General features: G+C 38.0%; 1 protein-coding gene across 2 annotated transcripts; it reads left to right on the top strand.

The window, feature by feature from the left end:
• The first annotated feature begins 1,049 nt into the window (after positions 1-1,049).
• Positions 1,050-22,526, top strand: LOC113061837 (lysine-specific demethylase 7A-like). Of its 2 annotated transcripts, none has more exons than XM_026231301.1 (18): positions 1,050-1,164; positions 9,984-10,069; positions 10,156-10,273; positions 10,454-10,614; positions 12,873-13,014; positions 13,104-13,290; positions 13,443-13,605; positions 16,077-16,164; positions 16,301-16,407; positions 16,564-16,655; positions 16,750-16,836; positions 17,757-17,993; positions 18,199-18,314; positions 18,938-19,116; positions 19,215-19,306; positions 19,388-19,506; positions 19,591-19,925; positions 20,349-22,526. In XM_026231301.1, exons 1-18 carry the CDS (start codon positions 1,067-1,069, stop codon positions 20,435-20,437), a joined length of 2,496 nt encoding a protein of 831 aa, XP_026087086.1. In that variant the 5' UTR covers positions 1,050-1,066; the 3' UTR covers positions 20,438-22,526. The 2 variants fall into 2 exon arrangements, with proteins under 2 accessions (XP_026087086.1, XP_026087094.1); XM_026231309.1 differs by lacking the exon at positions 1,050-1,164 and adding an exon at positions 1,194-1,303.
• The last annotated feature ends 1 nt before the right edge of the window (position 22,527 follows it).

Here is a 22,527-nt window from a genome sequence, read left to right as displayed (position 1 = left end):
CCATTAAAACTGTTCAGCTACTTCATGAAGACAGGACATATCTCATTGAGATATTCATTCTAAATGAAGATATCACCCTCTTCATTTAGATCTTCTAATATGACTGCATATTTGTGTTCATTTTGTCATTTGATATCGTATTGTACATAAAGCAATGCTTTTTATGTTGTTTATTTGTATTTTGTCAGTGTTATGGAAACAGTGTTATTGTATTACATTCAAAAATGTATATGTATGTGTGTTTTCATAAAACATTTTTAATTATTTCTGTTTAATATAGCCGTTTAATATTTATTTTATTATACAATAATGTTCTTTTTTAAGTATTTATTTATTGATTACATTTTATTAAATGAAAAGTTTTAACATTTATATGTAATATTTTCCTGTTTGTTTGTACCGCCATGACAATAAAACACTTTAGGGCAAAAAAAAAAAAAACAACAAAACAAGAAAGAAAAGAAAGGAATATTTGCCCAGTGATATCAGCCTGTGTGTGTGTGATTTGGCGTAGCCCCGCCCTCAGGCCACTGCGCACGTCACAGAACGCTCCTGATCACGTAGTACACGTGCAGCACGCTGATTATGAATTCAAATAGAGAGGATTGTCGTAGATATCTTCTGTTCACTCTTCTGACAATTTATTTATGAATAAAGCGTGTAGTATGTATTTATGAAAGTCGCTTTGGATAAAAGCGTCTGCTAAATGACTAAATGTAAATGCAATGCAAATATAATATACACCTGCTTTACTTTTATTGTCTCGCCTTGGGATCTGTAGGTCAATGACCTGGTGTTTTTTGGACCCTATTAATGTTTTAACAGCATTTCAATTTATGAATTGATTTTTTTGTGAAAAGTAGTACGCCTACAATCTTCATTCATTGAAACCTCCAAGTGTTCGTGATTGAGCGCATGTCTGCAGTGGCAGCAGGCGCTGTGGTGTCGGATTTTCCTTCGGCAATTTCCGTTCGTATTAACCACGCCCCTATTTCCCTTCGGGAGATTCCGCTGACCTTAATCCCGCCCCTAACAGTGCTCAGCGTTGTTTAGGGACATTAGGAAGATGGCGGCTGCCCCGCTCTACTGTGTCTGCCGGCAGCCCTATGATTTTAACCTGTTTATGATCGAATGTGACATTTGTAAAGACTGGTTCCACGGCAGGTAAGTAAATTATGGCCTCCTTAACAGATGTGGATCGGTTGATATGTACAGGCCACCTTGCCACGGGGGTATTTTGGCTCTAAATCAAGGCTGTCGTGAAAGTGCTGGTGACGCTCGATGGGGGTATTTAAATATGACGGTACGAGATCACGCTCGACTTGAATATGATTTAAGCGTTATTGATCGATTTCTGCCAAATGTTTCTGTGATAACTGTGTACAGGGAACTTTTAAGACAACCTGTCTCTCACAGTCCATTGGATTTTTCTGCTTTCCTTTAGAAGTGAGCTGCCAAAATCCACATGGCTCATCTGTATGTGTGTTATGAAACTGACGTTAGACGTTTAAATCATCTGTCTGCTTGAGCTTGACGTGCTGAACTTAGAGAAAAATGATGTTTCTAATTTAAATTATACGTTTTATGATTTATATGGTCATTAGTCCAAAGTTTTAATCTTTGTTTTGAGACTTGCCTCAACTGAGTGAGTTTCTTTACAAATATTGATCAAGGTAGTATAGTTTATTGAACTACAATTTTACATGTATATAGGTTCATATGTAAAAAAAAAAAAAGTTGTTTTTTGACAGGTATGCATATGCTGTGTATGTATTTATGATAATCATGTCTGATTGTGCCAAAACAAATTATACAGTGTGTGTGTGTCAAGACAAGTTATGAGCATTTTTAGTCCTTGGCAGAACAAGTATTTTTCTGATAAGCAGATACACAAACAAAACCATATCCACCTCGACATGCGAACATTTTTGACATATTGCCAAAGGTAGGTGCCTTTAAGCTTCAAGACAGAATCTTCTCTGTAAATGAGCCAAGGCTGAGCTTCCCTTCCTGTCTTGCGAAGTTGCCGGCAGTACAACAATGAGCGGTTCTGCGGGTGTTGAGAATTAAGTCTTGCATAACTTTGCGGAGCTGCCAGATTCCCCAAACCCTGTGAGAGTACGAGACGAAGACTGGCGCCTTTGCAGGCCAGAAGAAGAAGTGAAGGGAACGAGTGTGATTCCGCAGCGTCAGTGACGCACAAAACTGTTACCACATGCTCTGTGTGTCACTTCTCTCCGGATCGAAAAGACACAATCTTCCCCAAATCAGAGATGTGAAACTTCTCGGGTAGAGTTCGGACACCGGAAAGTGTGGCAGAATGAGGATGTCTGTCTGAACGCACGTGAGGTGAATGTCTGAACCTGTGAATCAATTATTTTAAAAGAGACTGTGAATCTAACCCTGAGGGCATCATGAGATTCTACGCTTCGTTCTCTTTAGAAGACGTGTCATCTGGAGAGATTTTTTTAACGAGACCTTAGCTCTTTGAGGGTTACAGGTGAGTTTAGTTGGCCATAGATCTGCTGATTGATGGAGCTGCAAGGTCAATACACAATCTGGAAAGAGCTCAGGTTGAGACCATCTTTTGTCCTTTTTCAGACTGAAAGAAAACCAATTCTGGGGATCCGAGTGTCATCAAAGTTTCAATTGGAAACTTCAAGAATGCATTGGTTTATTTATAGGCTTGGCGTTTCACCATTGGTCCACCTGAGCTTTGTCTTAAAATTAAACTCGCCTTGAAGTTAAAATGAAAATTCTCCCGAACCTACGAACTATTATGAACAAACAAAACTTGGAACTTCTGGTGAAATAACAGATTTTAGTGACGTATGCCGGACTTCTCCAGTCATTTAGCCTGATTTAAACTCTTCCCCTTTCTTACAATCAACTTACAAACACTTCTAGTAAGAGTATTGGATGTATACTAGAGGGTGGATTCCCAAGTAAGAAAGGCTTAGGGGTCACACGGGGTCAGCAGATGCGTGTGTGTATACCCCATCTAAGTTTTTACTTTCCCAAATACAGACTTGTTTGGCTCCGAATTGCTCATAGTTGGGAATCCTTCTGCATTACACAAAGAATGGCTTGACACTGGCCTAAACTTGACTCTTTCTTGCTGTTTGCGGATCATTCTTAAAAATGTATCTGCCACAACAATATGCCTAACTTGAAAGTGTGCACTCTTGACAAGCCTGAGCTGTGGAGAGAAAGAGGGCAAGTAAAGGCAATGTTAAAATACTTTCCCTCCTCTGGTCCCTGGGTCTGCGAGGATGTTTCGGTGTTCCACTCATTATGTCTCATTAAATCCTAAATGTGCTTCTGAGTCTCCACAAAAGCCTAGTGTGAGTCGCTTCCAGACCGGAGACGCCCTGAAGATTAGTGTTGACTTACCAGGGCCTGGTTTGTTGACCCCTGCCTGCTCTGTTGTGGGTTAATCCAATAAAACTGTCAGGTTTATTTGTTAAGGAATTATACAGACAATAAGTTAGAATTGGTGTTTCTTTTTTTTTTTACTTTTGTATTTGATTTTCCACTATTGCCACTGTCCAGGGTAGTAATGTGAGTAAGAACTCTGTTGTTCTTCTCAAGTCCGAATTGTACTCCAGTTTTTATGAGTACACTCTGTTTTCTGGGCTTTAAACCACGGTTACAACTTTGTTGTTTTTGGCCACTAGAGAAAATGAATCCGAGGGTTCCTGACTAACACTTTCTCTGTGCTTTTGCTCTCTGGTTGGTAGTTAATCAGTTACTCAGGTGACAGAAAGGCTGACTAAACTCCAGGCATGTGGCACACTGACCTGCTTCACATGCTGTTATGAAACTAAGGCAGGGAGATAAATGGAGCACTTGGTATATAAAAAAGCTTTATGGGGAGAATGCAATCAGATGAAGATTGTTTAATGAGCCAGGCATATAATGTGAGTGAAGCTGGGTGAATGGAAAAGTGGAGAAGTAAAGATCTAGGTGTAGCTGTTCTTCACCACAACTAGGCAAAACACACAAAAATACTTTTCAATGAGGGATTTTGGGCTTATACCAAAAAATGTTGTTCTTGTGCAAAGTTCAAAGAGCTTTTCGAAGGCTTTTATTATGACATTGTTGCGCCGTTCACATGGACCATTCTCATAAATGCTATTATTCTAACATGACTTTGAAGCATTATGGGATTGTGTGTTCAGTAGCGCATAGTAGGAGCCTTTTTGGTTGTATGGAACAAGTACAGCTTTTATATTTCCCTTAAGCTGATTGAATTGTGTTGGTTTTTATGTCGTCCAAACTGCTGAGAACTTCAGTCCATTCATCAACTGAGTGACAGGATCCGAGCGCCCTGTTGTCTCCCTCATTGTCTGGTTCACGTAGGAGAGAAGCGGAGGAGAAGAGTGGGTGTAGAGTCATTCATCCCTAAACCTTTCCTCCCCCATCTGCTCGTGTGTCATCGCTTGTCTGGCTGTGATACCCAGGTGACTTTATCGCAGCATAAGCTGGAGTCGTGGCACTGGTTCAAGCCATCTCATTTGGAGACTTGGATTTTATTCCAAGTGAATCATAGAGATAATAGACAAACATCCGATGAATTCTTCAGGCTTTGAATTGTTAATCTAATGGTTTTAGACCACAGTTGTACGATTCCACACTGTAATCTCTCTCGAACTTTACTGACAATATCAACCTTGGTAAATGTCGCCATCTGTCATAATGTCTGACAGATGGTCTTTTCTAATGACGGTCTATACACACCTGCGAGTATCAAACAATATGGTAAAAACATTCATTGGGAGGACTGTTGCCAACTGAATAGTGTTGATGGTATTGGCCTAAATATAAAGAAGATTAAGCCAAGTAACAGTTAGCACCAGCTAGACCTCGTCTGGGATGACAGCAGCTTTCTGCTTCCTGGTTTTACTGGTTTTTCTGGCTGTTTCCTGCAATAATGAGGAGATCAAAGCTGAGACAGCAGCACATTCAGTTCTCTGCCTGTGTTCAAAGGCTGTCTCTTTGAGGAGAATCACCTTTCTGCTCAAGTCCCCTGCTGATTTTAACAGCCCCATATAGCACAGTATCCACTCTTGATGTAAATTCTATTGTAATGGCGAGAAAGGAAGAGAGAGCCAAAGCGTTTACTGCAGCAATATTAGAAATCAAGGAAGACTCCATTTGGGCAACTGGAAGAGTTAAACTGCTCTTGTGATACATGGTTGCGGCAATATCCTGCAATCTACAGAACATGCGTCTATGTCCAGCTTCTTCATTACCAGCAAAGACCTTCGTACATCTTTAGAAAACAAATTACGTTTTTTATTTTATTTATATATATATATATATATATATATATATATATATATAAAATCCAAGAGCTTTTTGACCTTCCATAGGAACTACCACGGGGTTGATTGACAGCCCTGCATTGGTATAGTTTCCACCCTCAGCGGTTGTACGTGATCCTCCATTATCTCCGCGTTGGAACAGCTGTAACGTCAACAATGTCTCGCAAGCAATCCCAATGCTCTGTGTTTGATATAAGACTGAAAATAAGAGTCTTCATGTTCTCCCGACATCTGAGCTGCTTAAGAAGCTGTGGATAACTTACATTTTTCAAGGTAATGCACCTCAAAATCGACCTAAATACGTGTATCACTCCAGACTTCTTTGTGAATTTTGTTTTAGTGCTTAGCATTTTAACCGTATTTGTTAGTACGGTGTGAGCTCTGTAATACTACGCGGTTTCGCTTCCCATATATACGGCTAAACACCGGTTCTCTCGCTCTGTTATGTTGCTTCTGCCGGCTGTTTATTCGCCGAGACGTATACGCGATGCCCTCTTCTGGAAACATGGTAGGAATATGCAGCTCATTTGCATTTAAAGCGATACACTCCAAAATCTCTCTCTCTTTTTTTTAGACACACCCCAAAAATAACATTTTCCAGCTGTTATAATAAATTATCTGCTGGATATTTTGGGCTGAAACTTCAAAAATACATTCTGTGGACACCCAAAAGCAATATTTAATGTAAAAAGGGGCATAATAGGTGCTCTTTTGTTACCTCAGTAGTTCATCTGTTATTTATTCATCTGTTAAGTAGAGCAAATATCACAGTAAGCGTCAGTAAACGTGTCTGTGTGAGTGTCAGCACTTTTCTGTGTTTTCCTGTGTGGCCCCAGTTGTTTGAGTAAATCTCTTGTCGCTGGACTGTCAAAACTCCGCTAGCTGATGTCACATGGTTGGCAGCGTGACTCTGGAATGTGTGTTTGTGTGGGTGGCTGAGCGTTATGTTTGTGGTTGCAGTTTGGCTTGTTTGGCGAGGTGCTTTGGCCTGCGGTTTGAGTGACATGGATGATGGTGGAAATCCCACAATTGTGATGCAACGCCCTGTTGATTGTATCATCACCCACCCACACAATGTTTGACGTACACAGTTGTAAACGATGTACAATTCTGTAGTGTTTTCTAAAACGATCAGATAGTAACACCATTGTCCCATGCAACATTCAGCTGTCTCTACATCATTGATATTCACTCTGAATAAAACCTCACTAGACCATTCATCGGGGTGACCCACTTTAGTATATAATAGAGTAATGTGGTGGTATCTGGTCATGCATTGATTTTGTTTATACTATGTTCATATGATGATATGTGTGGTTCTTTCTTCACATCTACTTCATTCAACTTTTGGATTGTACTATTGTGAATTTTATGTTTGTTTACCCTTGGGGTGTGCGATATACAGACATGATTAACCAGTGGAAACATATAATTTGCATGTTTTTATGCATTGCATTTAAAAAAAAATGATTCTAAGCTGTTTAAATGCACGGCAGCAAAAGGGAACTTATTTCGCTACATGCGCATGCATGTCAAGACGGTGCTCACAGAGCATTAGTACAAAGTATGTATCAGGTATTTTGCCACTTTATAGACCTCGAGTGGTTAAATGCCTGTCTTTGCATGTATCTTTGTAAACAAAGTGTGTAGGTCTTAAGTGAAAGCAAACAGCTGAGAAAGAAAACATGTATAATAATTTATTGGATCTGGCAGTATAATATTTCTGCTGTCTGTCATTCATGTTTAAGCAAACAACAAAAGCTCTTGACTAAATCACTTTTGTAACTGTAATAGGAAAAAATATACAGGCCATTTAAAGGGGTCATTGAATGCGACATGCACTTTTACAAGGTGTTTGAACTTAAATGCGTGTTGGCAGTGTGTGTACACAACCACCCTATAAGGATAAAGATCCACCTAGTGTTTATATATATATATATATATATATATATATATATATATATATATATATATATATATATATATATATGAATGATTCTTGTCTTTGAGACGTCACACAGTCCAGGCCCTCCCACGATTGATGATTGACAGTAGCGTTTACCTTAGACCCGCCCTGAGTGAGCTGTCATCAGTCCTCCATTGTTTTGACTCTGGAGTTGATGTACACAATCTAATCGAAATAGCCTTTATCACTGCTGAGAACACAAAGGAATATTGTGTGCCTTAATTAGTCTGTTTAAGAAGCCACATCATCTCACATAAGTATTTATTTTAAACTCTCGACTGACATTATGTGATTTAAAAAAAAAAATTTTTTTATGTTTTTAAATGTGGTATTTTAATGTGCTGTCAAATGGAGCAGCATTTACTATACAGATAAAGATACGCAAACAGCTGTCATTATCACAAACAATTTAACATAGATTGTCAAAGAACTACGGCTCTGTGTAGTAAATGCTGCTTCACCTGAAAAGAGGTGATGGAGATTTACTGCTAATCACAGAACCGGCTCTGCTGTCAAAATGTGCATGGCGATTGCAATTAATTGCGTTCGATTAATCGTGCAGCCCTACAATGCATCCTCCGATCTACTTAAATGTGTTTCATGTTCATGCGAATCATTCGTGATCAGCCACATCTACAGAAGTGAGTATAAAGGCTCCGATATACTTCAAACTAAATCGAAGAATGAACTGATATGACGTCATTTCGAACAAAATCAAGCCTAAACAATGTTAGTTTTGAGTTTGTTTTGGAAATTCAAAACAGCTGACCAAAGCAAACATTCTGGGATTTTTTTTTTCTTCTCTTCTCTCTGGTTCGTTTCTCATTCAACGGAGGTCAGGCAAGAGAGAACAGTATCTCTCTGAATTCACTGAGTGTCAAATAGTGGAGTTACACAGATATATCCACACCTGTACGATCACTTGCGGTAGAGACTTTAAAGGTTCAGAGAAAGCATTCATTTCCTAGAAAGAAATGGCAACGAAGCTTGGTGTCGACGATGCTGTATCAAGATTATGCAGCGTTTTTAAACATTTGATTAAACAATTTGTCGAATTTATTATTTAATTATTCTACTGTAGTGTTTTTTGTCCTATTCCTTGTAAATAGTTCCTTATTCTGTGTACTTGTCCTCAGGGTTTTTTGTTATTGTTGTTTGTTTGTGTTTTGTGGTAATGACACTGGTGACAAGAATTAAGACATTTCTGTGGCATCAAAAGTTTTGATATTGTAAAGACCATATCTAAAGCAATAACTATTGTGATCATTTTTTATATATATATATATATATATATATATATATATATATATACACACACACACACACACACAGGGTACGATTTGCCGGGGTGGATGCTTTATTTATTTATTTATTTTACAAAAAAAGGACAAATCTAGTGTTTTTTTTTTTTTTTTGGGCAATCATTATTCAGTCTCTGAGACTCTCTGGTGCTGCCGCACGAGCGTGAGGTCTCTCTTTCCCAGCGCGAGCCTCTCTCTCTGCTTCTGCGGTGTATAGCGAGCGCAGAGAGGAGCCGCACTTTCAGTAAAAAAAATAAAATAAAACCGATATTCTGTTGCTTCTAACTCTATTTTACAAGCAAGTATAACCGACATCAGTCACAGCACAACCACTGACTTTATCGTATGTGTATTTAATTTCATTAGTGCAGATTACTGTTTGAGAGCTGGTTATGTCGTGGACCGCGTTTCATTTTTTATAATATTCATTCCGTTGTCTGACAACAGAAACATTAAAATATAGTAATAAAAACAGTTTTATTGAGAATTTAATGAAATGGCTAAATTAAATTGCAGTATGTGAGCATAGGGAGGCAATACAATACGACGAACTTACGTCATAAATATGCTAATTAGCGCATGACGTCATCTAGTTCATGTTTCCATGGTTTATTTATATGAATTAAAATGTTTCAAAACACACACACACACACACACACACACACACACATATATATATACTGTATTTTCACACTTTTTTTTCATAGTTTGGCTGGTCCTGCGACTTATTTATCAAAATTAATTTGACATTAACCGAGAGAAATGAACTAAAAGAAATGAACCAAGAGAAAACATTACCGTCTCCAGCCGCCAGAGGGCGCTCTATACTTCACAGTGCTCCTGTATTCTACACTGAGCAGCATAGAGCGCCCTCTCGCGGCTGGAGACAGTAATGTTTTCTCTTGGTTCTTGGGTCTAAATAAATGCGACTTATATGTTTTTTCCTCATCATGATGTATTTTTGGACTGATGCGACTTATACTCAGGTGCGACTTATAGTACGGAAAAAAAAAATATATATATATATATATATATATATATATATATATATATATATATATATATATATATATATATATATATATATATATATATATATATATATATCGTGAAATACTGATATCGTGATCTGAGAATTTGGTCATATCACCCAACCCTAACTTGACACTATATATATTTTTGTTTTATTGTTGTATTAGTGTATGAATTGATGTTTAGTGATATGTTCTCATCCAAAGAAAAGTAAATTATGTGGCTAAAAGGATGTTGGCTAACCTCAAATTGACATTTTTAAGAATTAAATTAGTTTGTGTTCTTTGCTAGTAGCTACTGCAGAATTGTATTAGGGTACTTATTCTCTGTTTTTGTGTGTGTGTGTGTGTGTTTTAGTTGTGTTCAGGTAGTGGAGCACCATGCTGCTGATATCGATGTTTATCACTGTCCCAACTGTGAGCCCATCCATGGACCCTACATGAGTAAGTGTGTGCATCTACAAGTGTTTCTAAATAGCTTTTGTTGTGTTCCAGGATCAGTCTTTTGAATGTTTCCTTCTCTTCCGCAGTGAAAAAGCGCAAAAACTGGCACAGGCATGACTACACTGAGCCAAATGATGGCACACGTCCCGTTCAGGCAGGAACTGCTGTGTTTGTACAGCAACTCCAGGCCAGGAGCTTTGCCAGGTACATGCACCTCTGGATAAACACCTGATTAGACCTTGAACTTTCCTACTTTGACTTCTAATGTGTTTTTAGGATATAATCACAGTCCCTTAGTTACATCTAGTTATGGCTTTGGAATTTGCACCTACCTGATAAGACTTAAACTTACAATGATTTCTGTGCGTCTTGGCTGTTTTAAAGTGGCCATGAGATTCTGGTGCCAATGCAGGGGAGCCAGGTGACCCAGCGCTACCTGGAGAGGGAGGGCTTCCATTACCCCATAGTGGTCCATGACCTGGATGGACTGGGGCTTAAACTGCCCCCTCCCTCGTTCTCTGCCAGCGATGTGGAGCATTACGTGGGTAAGAGTGTGCACACTGCTTTTACTGTCTGTCAGATAACAGATTGAGAGAGTGTCTGACAAGTGGAGCACTAGAGCAAAAGAGACACAATTAGATCAATAACACATTTGGACTCCTACCCCACGTGTGTTTATGTGTATTACTTATATATGCATGCATGCACACACACACGTATACACACCTGGATTTATATGCGCTAGTATATATTTCAAATAAATGCTGTTCTTTTACTGTTCTATTGAGCTTTCTATTTGTCAAAGATGTTAATTTAATAAGTAAATCTATGCATTTGCACATAATAAAATGCTTATTATATTATATTGACTACTTAGTTTTTTCCATCATGATTTAAATCTGTGATTTTCATAGCCTGAGTGAAGCTTAAAATAAAATCCATCCGTATAAAGGAAAATAAATTTAAGGCATGGTAAAGTTTCTGAGGTGTAGATGAAGATACACCCTTTTACTCAAACACATCGGACTGGAAAGCATTAGATTACCGAGTGGCATTGTGATTGTGTTTATCCGTCCGTGCCGGTAGTGAATGGGTTTAGACCCAACTCCTGTACAGCTGTGGAGGTTATCTTCTCTCTCCTCTACATTAGGCCTTAAACATTTCATCTCCAGTTACAACGCTGTTGTACAGCACAGTCAGTCTGAGCTCAGATTCCCAACAGAGCTGTTTCATCTCAACGCTTATGTTACATGGCTCCCTCTTTCACACGCCGCTGATCTTTAAGATGGAAGTGTTTTAATAGTAACAGGTGTTGAGGGAAAGAGGGGTGGGTGTGGGTGTGTGTGTGTGTGTGTGTGAGAGAGAGAGAAAGAAAAAGAGAGACTGAAAGCGAGGGGGGAGCGGGCCACTCATCAGATCATGTTACCCAGCCAGTTGGGCACAGACAAAAGACCCCTAACCTTTTCTGTCTGTCGTTTCCTCCATTTTTTTTTTCCCCTACACCTGCTTTTCTTTTCTTAGAAAAGATAAAAACACTAAAAGTAACACTCATCCTTCCATATATGGCCAAATTTAGAGAAGCATATTTATGTGTGTGTGTGTGTGTGTGTGTGTGTGTGTGTGTGTGTGGTCAGACTTTCAGACTTTAACCAGTTGTGTGCCACATTACTTATCAGAACAATTTTAAACAGAAGTCAAAGGTATGTTTACCTTAAATTTCTGTCACTATCATGTCGTTCCAAATCTGGAATATTCTGTGGAGCATAAAAGAAGGTTTTGGGGAGTGTTTTAGGGAGCTGCTCTTTTATACTGAACGAAAGTTAATGGGGACTGGAACTGTCTTAAATTTCAGTCTGTTGACTGTTGTTAGATTTGACTTTTTTTTGTCTTTTTTTTTAAGCTCATTTTCTGTAATTGAAATGTAATAATAAAGCTAAAATAAACTAAAATATTGGATGAAAAACTGAACTTCAGTGAAAATTTTAAATGCTGCCTTGGAATTAAATTTGAAATACTAAAACTTTAAATAAAAAGTTAAAGCTAATTATAAACTAATTAAAATGACAAAAGCACATAAAATTACTAAAACATACTGAAATTGAACTGAAAATATTAAAATCTAAGCCACTTCAAATTATATATATATATATATATATATATATATATATATATATATATATATATATATATATATATATATATATACTTTAATAGTATAATAATAGTGTTTATATAGTTTAATAGTATTTAATATTATAAAATAGTATTATAAAATACTAAAAACACTGATCCGTTCACTTATAATAATAAAATAATGTTAGATAAATAAATGATGACTCTTTTTGAGGTGGACTTTAAATGCCTTGCCTTTTAAAATGTTGTCTACAGAATTTTAATTTAATATCACTGGAAATAAATGATGACAATAACATTTTTAGATTGGATTCAAAAACAGTGCAGAGTTTTGCAGTTATGTCCGGTTCCCAAATTTGGCCTTGAGTCTTTCTCATTTGTGTTTGTGGGACTGTTCGTCCAGCTGTTCCCTGTCATCAGACTCTGGCCAGCTGTGTGTGTGTGTGTGTGTGTGTGTGTTGAGGCATTGCAGTCACTTCACCGGCAGCTGTCCAGCGCTGTTTCCGGTCCTCAGCTGTCATTCATGATTTGCGGCCCTGCAGCTGTGTCTCTCCAAAGCCTCGTTACAGACCTTGTGTTTATGAAACCGACATAACAGAGAATTATAGATGAGAAGATCCGTCCTGTAAACACACACCCAATTTAAAAATATCCCACTTTCTTTTTCCAGGTGCAAATAAAGTCATTGACGTGATTGATGTGGCAAGGCAGGCCGACAGCAAGCTCAAGCTGGGAGAGTTTGTGAAATATTACTACCAGCCAGAACGACCAAAAGTGTTGAATCTCATCAGCCTGGAGTTCTCCGATACAAGGTTTGTCTGTGTGGGAAACCTTTTATTACTGGTTAATACTGCAGAGTGATCAGACTTAATTTGATTTGTGTGTTTCTGATCCGTTTTAGGATGGGCGATTTGGTGGAGGTTCCTGAAATTGTGCAGAAGATGTCCTGGGTGGAGAACTACTGGCCCGAGGACTCGTTCTTCCCCAAACCATTTGTGCAGAAGTATTGCCTCATAGGGATGAAAAACAGTTACACGGACTTCCACATCGATTTTGGAGGAACTTCAGTGTGGTATCATGTTCTCTGGGTAAGATCCGAGGCCTGTTTGATGACGTGAATCTGTTTTATGAAGTGTACTTTTGTATATCGCCATCCAGTCATGTGGTGTTACTGTTATGTAAGTGATAAGCGCTGATAAGGCTGCTTTTGTTCGTGTTTTTTTTTTTTTTTTTTTTGCAGGGAGAAAAGATTTTCTACTTGATCAAGCCGACTAAGGCTAACCTTGCACTATATGAGTCCTGGAGCTCATCACCCAATCAGAGCGAAGTATTCTTCGGGGATAAAGTCGACAAGTGTTACAAATGTGTGGTGAAGCAGGGCACTACCATCTTCCTCCCCCCTGGTGAGGACACAGAATCGGCCGAACTTCTTTATCGTCTTTAGAGTCCATTTTAAAGATCATCCCCAGTTTTTTAATTATTTCTGAAAGGTTCGAATTAAAATATAAAATAAATATTCATAAAAAAATGTGTCATGTCAAAAAGGCCAGGGTTCTACAGCTGTCTTTATCAAAGAAACAACCATCTTTAAAATAATGAAGGTCTTAAAGAAAACCTCAGCTGGTTGCCATTATCTTATAATATTATCATAAATCATGTGGTGCAACCAACATCTAGAAACAAGATTATATCATAAAGTCTCTCATGACTGTGTGTCAAGGTCAATAAGTCTCTTAAAATATCTAAACATTTTTGTCAAGAAAAGAAGAGTTCAGGTTGTAAAATGTCATGTGGTGTGACTTCCCAAAAAGCAATGATATTTATAATAATTCATGATATTTGTTATGTCATTAAACATTAAAACATACATTTATAAACCTTTTTTGAAATGGATGATTAAGATTTGGTTGCTCGCATGCTCGAGGCGTAAGGGGAAAAAATGGTATTACTTTTTATTTGATGGTTACGCCACATGACATTTTTAGTGTCGATAAATTCTGTAAATATATCTCAAGACCATATGAAATCAACAGGAATACAAGGAGTACATTGCCACGAGAAGTAGTTTTTTTTGTTTTGTACCTCTTATTTGTCATTGACCTCAATAACAGCACACCTTGTGTGTCCTTGATTGACCCCACGACACAAAATAGGAAGTGTGCTTTCGTGGAAACACACGTACACTGTACGGCAAGGTGAACATAATCTCAGGCCGTTTCCTAGAGCTCCTGCCAGGAAAATGTGGATCGGTGTCCAACACCGTCGACTCTTGTTATAGTGTTGGGCAACGTTCCTCACGGAGCAACGTGGAAAACATAATAAAAACACTCAGAAGGGGCTGTGATGCAGTTATCATGCGTCTCACCGAATGGAAGGAATGTAGAAGGAAAAGTATACGGGTGTTATTTTAATCACCCGTCAGAAGCGGCATGCATTTAAAGTGCTGTAAATGGTCTTTTTAGCACTGCAGAGGTAGTAGACGCAGGGATTCATTATCACAGCGTGTGTGTTTGTGGTGTGTGAAAGTGAGCGTCTGGGTTCCCCCCTCGAGCAGAACGTCACACATGACGAAGCAGAAATCCCCCTGTTGTGTAGCATCATGTCTGCACGCGGTGGCCAATACACATGCAGTCAGACGGAGAGATAACGCTGATGTTTCTGTCAGTGTGGGTGTGCGGTGACTCTGTGTTTGGCTTTTCGCTGATGTGGATTTGTATGTCTTTGTATACACTCTGGTTTCTGCTGTGAAGTGTGTGTGTGTGTGTGTGTACACTGTGTTTTGCTGATGTCTGTGAATGTCAAGGCTGAACAGTGTTGGAAAGGTTACTTTGGAAATGTTACAGATTACAAGTTAACTTATTTAAATTATAGTGTAAGTGTAGTGTAACTATTATTAAATTTACATTTTTGATCACTTTTCTAAATTCCTAATTAATCAACTTGTACACAGGTTGTAGTCTAAAGCTTTCAGCCGCAGTGTGGATTGATGTAATTGATAGACATGGTGTTGTGCAACTTCATACAAGAGAACCAGTCAAAAGCATCAGAGTAGCAGCGCTTTACTAAACGGCCTTAAAATAGCAGGTGGCAAAGTGCTCATTAAAAACAGGCAAAACCACAAATTAATATTATTCAACAAATTCTAACTTTTTACAGAAAATATTAAGATGCAACCCCCTTTGAAATCATTAGTGTTTTCATAACTAATTTAATTACACAACGGAATACAGTTATGTTTATTTAGGATTTAAATTTGTGATTAACTTATGATTAGTCTCTGAAGCATCAGTTATTTGTTCCCTATGAGTGATATTTGTATTGTATTGTAAGTAATGTTGTGTTTTTTATTATTTGATTTTTTTTTTTTTGTATATTTAACCCAGTCTGGATAAAATAAAACAAATTAATTACAATTTTAAATAAAAATATTACATTTAAAATAGTGCTTTCAAACGATTAATTGCAATTAATCGCATCCAAAATAAACGTTTTTGTTTACAGAATATATGTTTACAGAATATGTGTGTTTTATATATATATATATGTATACATACATATAAAACACACATACAGCATATATTTTGAAAATATTTACTTGTGTACATTCACAAATTATATCATATACATATAGTTAGTATATAAACAAACGTGTTTTTCTTAAATATATATATGCGTGTGTGTGTATGTATATTATATATATATATTTCAAAAAGTTTTATTTTGATTTTTAATAAATAAGATTTGAAAGGTTTGTATTAAATCTTTTAATATTTTAGTTGTATATTTTTTTACTTCTATATTTAAGTGAAAATGTGAAAATGAACTAGGTCTGCTCAACAAAGGCCTGGATGTTGATCTCTGTTGCCCTCTACAGGTTGGATCCATGCGGTGCTCACTTCTCAGGACTCCATGGCCTTTGGTGGGAACTTCTTGCATAACTTAAACATAGGCATGCAGCTCAGGTAAAACCCCGAATTAATTTTTCAATATATATCCTTTTGATTGATCTTCTCTAGATTGTTGCTGTCACTATAGTTAAATTCAGATTTCTAAACGTATTCCTGCTGTAATTGAACTACCTCCCCATCCACATTTCAGGTGTTATGAGATGGAACGCAGACTGAAGACTCCAGATCTCTTTAAGTTCCCATACTTTGAGGCCATCTGCTGGTATGTGGCCAAAAACCTTCTGGAGACCCTTAAAGGTGAGTGAGATGGGACTACACATGCAGTTCTTTAGTCCAGGGCAGGATTTTCAGTAATTCAGTGGTCCGTTGTAAATTATTCCTTGCATACATGTAGTTGTAGATAAAGCATCGTGATCAAAGGAAGATTCCGAGTGAAACATGTTTGTGTTTCAGAGCTGCGGGAGGATAAATGTCAACCTCAGGGTTATCTAGTGGACGGAGTGAAAGCTTTAATCTCATCACTGAAGACATGGCTGAGGCGGGAGGTGAGAGGATATCCGCTTTTACCATTACATTGTGTTTATGGGAAGACTCCTGTGGCTGTTGTACATGCTCATTTTCACTGTGTTTCCTCTGCAGTTGACTCAACCCAACAGTGAGGTTCCAGACCATATCAGGCCAAGCCGACTCATTAAAGCTCTGACCCAGGAGATCCGCTTCCTGGAGGTAAGACCAGCCGGAAAAAGTGGAGCAGTTTTGAAGAGATTGAGTAACGCTCAGGTTTTAAGGCATATGTTGCTTTTTATTTCTATATTGAATTTGCAATTTCATAGGAACAGTTCATATGCCACTATTGTCCATGCTTAAAAATTTTTTTAAAATTTTATTAGAATTATATTACATTTTACATAGATTAGATTGGTCATTCTTAAAGGGACAGTTCACCCAAAATTGAAAATTCTGTCATTAATTACTCACCCTCATGTCGTTTCACACTCATAAGATATTCGTTTATATATTCGGATCTTATATTAAGATAATTTTGAGGAAATCTGAGAGCTTTCTGACCCTCCCATCGACCACAATGCACCTGACACATTCAAGGACCAGACATGTAATAAAGACATCATTAAAATAGTCCATGTGACATCGTGGATAAGACTGACAGAAGAAAAGAAGTTGTTAAATAAAGCCGGTATTGTTGTTATCTGTATGCACAAAAAATATTTCTTGTGGCTTTATAAAATTACAGTTGAGCCACTGATGTCACATGGACTATTTTAATCAAAAATATCTTAATTTGTGTTTCGAAGATGAACGAAGGTCTTAAGGGTTTTGTAATGAGGGTGAATAATTAATGACAGAATTTAAATTTTGGGGTGAACTATCCCTTTAATGTTTTTATAAAATTGTATGCAAATGTTATTTTAGTATAAAGTAAATGTATTATATAATTATTAAATAAGTTATTTGAAATGTTTTTTCTTTAGTTGGCAAATTATATTAGAATTAATTTATTTTAAATAAAACGTCAAATATATTTAATCTTAATCCTTAAAAAACTCTTTTTTTTTTTCCTTACTTTGTTTGCCCATTACTTTCATGGCTGATCAAGTTACATTGATTTGCTGTGTTTTCTTCGACAGGGTGAATCAAATAAAGCAGGAAAATCTCAGGGAAGTGCTGAGTGCTCTGTATCACGCTCATCACTGGAGAAGGGATATCAGGCACATCGGGCCGCTCGGTGGATACGAGACCACCGTCATCGACACCACCTTCATCATCATCATCATCACAGCCGCAAGCTGCCCTCTAACTTGGATGTCCTGGAGCTTCACACGCTGGAGGTTTTAAAGAGACTGGAGGTCGGGCCTCCTGAGGTGGTGAGTGGTTTTATTTTTTTAATGCACTGTAGCATTAAGCTCAAATGTCATTAGCCTTTATCATTCCTTATCATATGACTGTAATGCAATGCTATCAACCAGTTGCAGAGGACATTTTCACCTTGGTATTGGATATGTTCACCGCTTTAGCAGCATGCAATTATTACTCGTTTCCAGTAAAAACACCTCTCTTCTCTTGTAACAGGACCCAGCCTTCAGCTCCAAAGTGAACGGCAAGTTCAAGAAGGTGTCTGCAGTAGCTGTTGAGGGCGCTCATGACAACGCCCTGCGCCTGGTGCTGTGTAATGGCAAAATTATGCGGTGAGGGTCCTTAATTGAGAAATCATTGAATTGTTGCATGTCATTGATTTCTTGTACATGTACACGTTTAACGTGTAGACATCTATATTATGGAACTTTTTTATAAACAGTGTGGAATTCAGTAGCAATAATAGTATAATTTCACTGGTATTGGTATATTGACTACTAAAACTTTGGTACCTCATAATTCTCGATGTGATATAGTTTGATTAATACTAGTTTCTATAGACTAGATCTATCTGTCTGTCTATTATATTATTTATAAATAATGATTCTTGAGCAATAAATCAGAATATTAGAAGGATTTTTAAAGGATCAAGTGACACTGAAGGCATGATGCAGAAACTAAATAAACTACATTTTTAAATGCACATTAAAATAGAAAACTTATTTTAAGTTGTATTACAATATTACAGTTTTTATATACGTTGATTCTTGGTTAGCATAATAGACTTCTTTTAAAAAGTTAATAATAGTAATGATGATGGAAATAATAATCATCATCGTCATAATCTTACCAACCCCAAACATTTGTTTATTGTAATATAGTAATGAAATGAATAAATGAATGTTATATTTTGAAGGCTTTTTCTCTTCTGAACATCAGTTGTTCTTCCTCACAGGGAGAGGTTTCCTGTCAGTAATGTGGCAGCCAAAGTCACTGCAGTGGAAATGTTGCAGTTCCATCAACACGGGATCAAACTGGAAAGGATGTCGACGTGCCAACAAGAAAAAGGGACAAAAGAAAAGCGAGAGGATGAATTAAGACTACACTGCACTATCAAGAAACCAGTCAATCACAGTGAGCAGCTAACAGAATACTGAAGCCAGACACAAGCATCATATTACCAGTGATTGATTATAATGTAACAGGAAATGTGTTTTACTCTCATCTCTCAGGCCTAGCTGTGCAGACAGAGCTCAGGACAGAGTCGCCACATGTCACGTCTTCAGACAGTGATTCGGAGTCCGAAGCTGAAGATTCGCCTGAGGTACTGATGATGTCCTTCCCAGGAGCGAACCACCTCCTTTCACTTGATCTTAATGCTCTCTATCCCACTTTCTTGAAACAGAAACGCTCCGAGTCGGAGAGCTCTGAGGAAGAGGATGGAGGAAGCACGAGAGACTCAGGGAGTTTTGTGGAGCATCTGAGCGGCCTGCAGCGCGGCCACCATAAGCAAGCGCTTAAGCGGTACGGCCGTCCTGAGAAACTTAGCACAGTTACGTCCTTCTTCTCTTTTTGTTTGGGCTAAAATTGAAAACTTGTTTCCCACAGAGAACGTCCTACCTCACCGAGCACAGATGATGCCATTCAGGGCATGCTGTCGATGGCGGGGCTGCTGTGTCAGCGGGCGTCAGCAGGGGGCGATATGTTACAGCAGCAGCAGCACTGGTGGTCCAGTCAGGGGAACAGCAGCAGCAGCAGCAGCAGCAGCAGCAGTGACGCCTGGGACAGCAGTGAACCCTGCTCCGCAGCCCGCAGCCCCGAGGGAGAGGACGGGAGTCTCGGAGAGGAGGATTCATATAGAGAGAGCTCACTTTCTCCTCCCCTCCACCCCTCCAAAAGACACGCCCCCAACCCCACACCCATCAGCAACCAGGCCACTAAAGGTGAGCAGAACAACCCTCATTACCATTTCTTAGAAAGAAAAACAATCAATCATAGAAACAATAATAGTATTTGTGTTGTTGTTTCTTATAAACCCTTTATTGCCAAATTAGTTCAGCCAAACTACATTTTTAAAGGATTTTTAATATTATTTTTTTATTTTATCATTAACCCACTTTTGTGACATTTACCAATAAAACAGTTTTGGGAGTTTACAAAATCATTCCAAAAATTTGGATTTGGGGGATTTTCACGGGCGATTCAAAGTTTACTTCAGTATGTCAGTTTGATGCTTTGCTAGCGATATATATTCTCAACATATGCAAATTTCTGACTCTGAAAAACTGTTGCAAACATTACTGAAAAAGCCATTGTTTCTCAGAGAACACACTTGTATTGACTCTGTTTTTGTGGTTTTATTGCAGGAAAGCGTCCTAAGAAAGGACAGGCGACGGCTAAACAGAGGTTTGGGAAGATGTTAAAAATGAACCACCATAAAGGCTTATTCCTGTAGCATGACGGAGGAGAGAATCAACACCGCTGCTTTTCTTTATACGCTGGGATTATTATCACACACAGTTCTCTTACTCACTGTGCACGTTTAGGTGACAGGGTATGTTTAACAGCTCACTTTTATTTCACCAATCACACATAATACGACACATTATCCATCAGCACAGGGAAACTGCTTTACTTCAACATTAACAGTTTCAAGAGGAAGCACAGAAACGGATAGTCGGAGGTCCTCTCCCCCACCCTACCTCTTATCACATCTGTAGCATGAGTGTCCAGGCCCTCTACAGCCCTGACACTGGTCTTCGGATTCCCCTCAAGTCATTCTCAATCTGCCTATTTCTCTCTCCTTTGATCGTCTCAGGCTGATGTATGAGCTTTTGAAATGGTGCTGGACGTTTAGAAGTCCTTCTCCAGTTCCCCTCTGCCCCTTTAAGCAATAATTGTACAGCATTGAGTGTTGAATTGACGATTTAGTGGGCCGCACTTTTAGGATGCGCAGGAAGTCCTCTCAAAGTGGAAAGTATTGTACAACCATCAAAAGAAATCCAAAAAAGTGGCAAAGATATAACATGATTCGACTGTTTATACTACATTAATTCTCCGGTGGACTTAAATAGGCGATTTAAAGGAATATTCTGAGGTACTTTTTGTATACTGTTCAAGTTCTGCTGAGGAAAATACATTGGAGTTGTACCTTGTTTTGTAAAAACAAAACGTTTAATTTAGAAAGCATTTTTTAACTTATCTTCCGAAAGCTAGTGAAATGTTGCGTTTACACTGGAAAAGAAATGGATGAAAATGCGTTGCCACACGTTACTTTGCCTTTGTCTAGTGGCCACAGAGAGGTACTGCATCCTGAAGCGCCGCGTCTGAAATACTGTTTGTGATGTAGTTTGCGAGGACTAAATATGCTCATGATCTTTCGCTCATTCTGCATAATTTATGTTCTATTTTGTTAGCTTTGACTTTTTTTGGTTGACTGGGTAACTTATTTATTAATTTCAAAGATATAAGGATTTATATTGCATTGAGTTTCCTGTTTTTTTTTTTTTTTTTTGCATTGAATAGTTTTGTAAATAGGAGTCTAATTTTGAATGTTGCCGATTCCAGAGGAATGAGCTTTTGTTTAGCTTTATGGATTTTGTCGTTAACACATTTAATGCTACTTAAATCTGAATGACTTTTCCTGTTCAGTTTACCTCTGAAATGTTTTAGTTTGTTTGAATCATGTCGCTTTATGTTGACTTTCTGACCTGTTGAAGCGGGACAAAAGAATTTCATCGGGAACAACAAAGTGGTGCTCGCGTGTGAATTTCTTAGAGAGGCTATGAAACGTTTTCTCAGGGAACATCGTACAGGTGACATCTTTGAATTCATCACCAGCACTGGCATACAGTCTCGTTTTATACTCGTTTCCACAAGTTTGCCAACAAATGTATATATATTCCCAATACTTTTACTTTATTCTTGTTTTTGTTTTATTTTGTCTGGTGGACGTAAATCCCAGATTCAGAACAAAATTGTGTCCCGCTGTGAAGTATATATTACAGAAATATTCTTGAGTTTGTTGGACTTTGTGCATGGAGCGGCACCAACAGATTATGATCAGCTATCCTCGACTGTTGTGGAAGAGGTCTGTTGGTTTAAAAAGCAAATGCACTATTTTGGATAAATAGGCTCAGGCTTTGTTACCGTTTTGAGTTTTGGTCTTGCGCATGTGTTTTATGAAAGAAAAAAAAAAAGTTTCTCTGTTTTTGTTCACTAACCTTTGATATAGACAAGCACCCTTACATCTTTCTCCTTCATATTTGATCAGTGGAGCTGGTTTTCAGACAGGTTTCCTTTGCTCTGACGCATTCATTGTACAGTATTTATTAATCTCTAGCATTCATTTCCCTTTTCATCTGTGGTATAGACTCAATGTCGCTGTGTTTTAAGATGCTGTGTTCTGTTCCCCAGAGTTCTCGATGAAAGTTTTGGATGTGATGGAATTTCTCCAATGCAATTTATTTAATTTTGTAGATCACACTGTCCCCTCGACTCCCCCCTTTACCAAATGTTAAGTGATAAAACACTGTTCTGACAAAC

The sequence above is a fragment of the Carassius auratus genome, chromosome 4 (assembly GCF_003368295.1).
Source record: "Carassius auratus strain Wakin chromosome 4, ASM336829v1, whole genome shotgun sequence".
In the NCBI taxonomy this organism is placed as follows: Eukaryota; Metazoa; Chordata; class Actinopteri; order Cypriniformes; family Cyprinidae; genus Carassius; species Carassius auratus.
The sequence above is the reverse complement of the archived record's forward strand: the minus strand, read 5'-3'. Positions and strand labels throughout refer to the sequence as shown.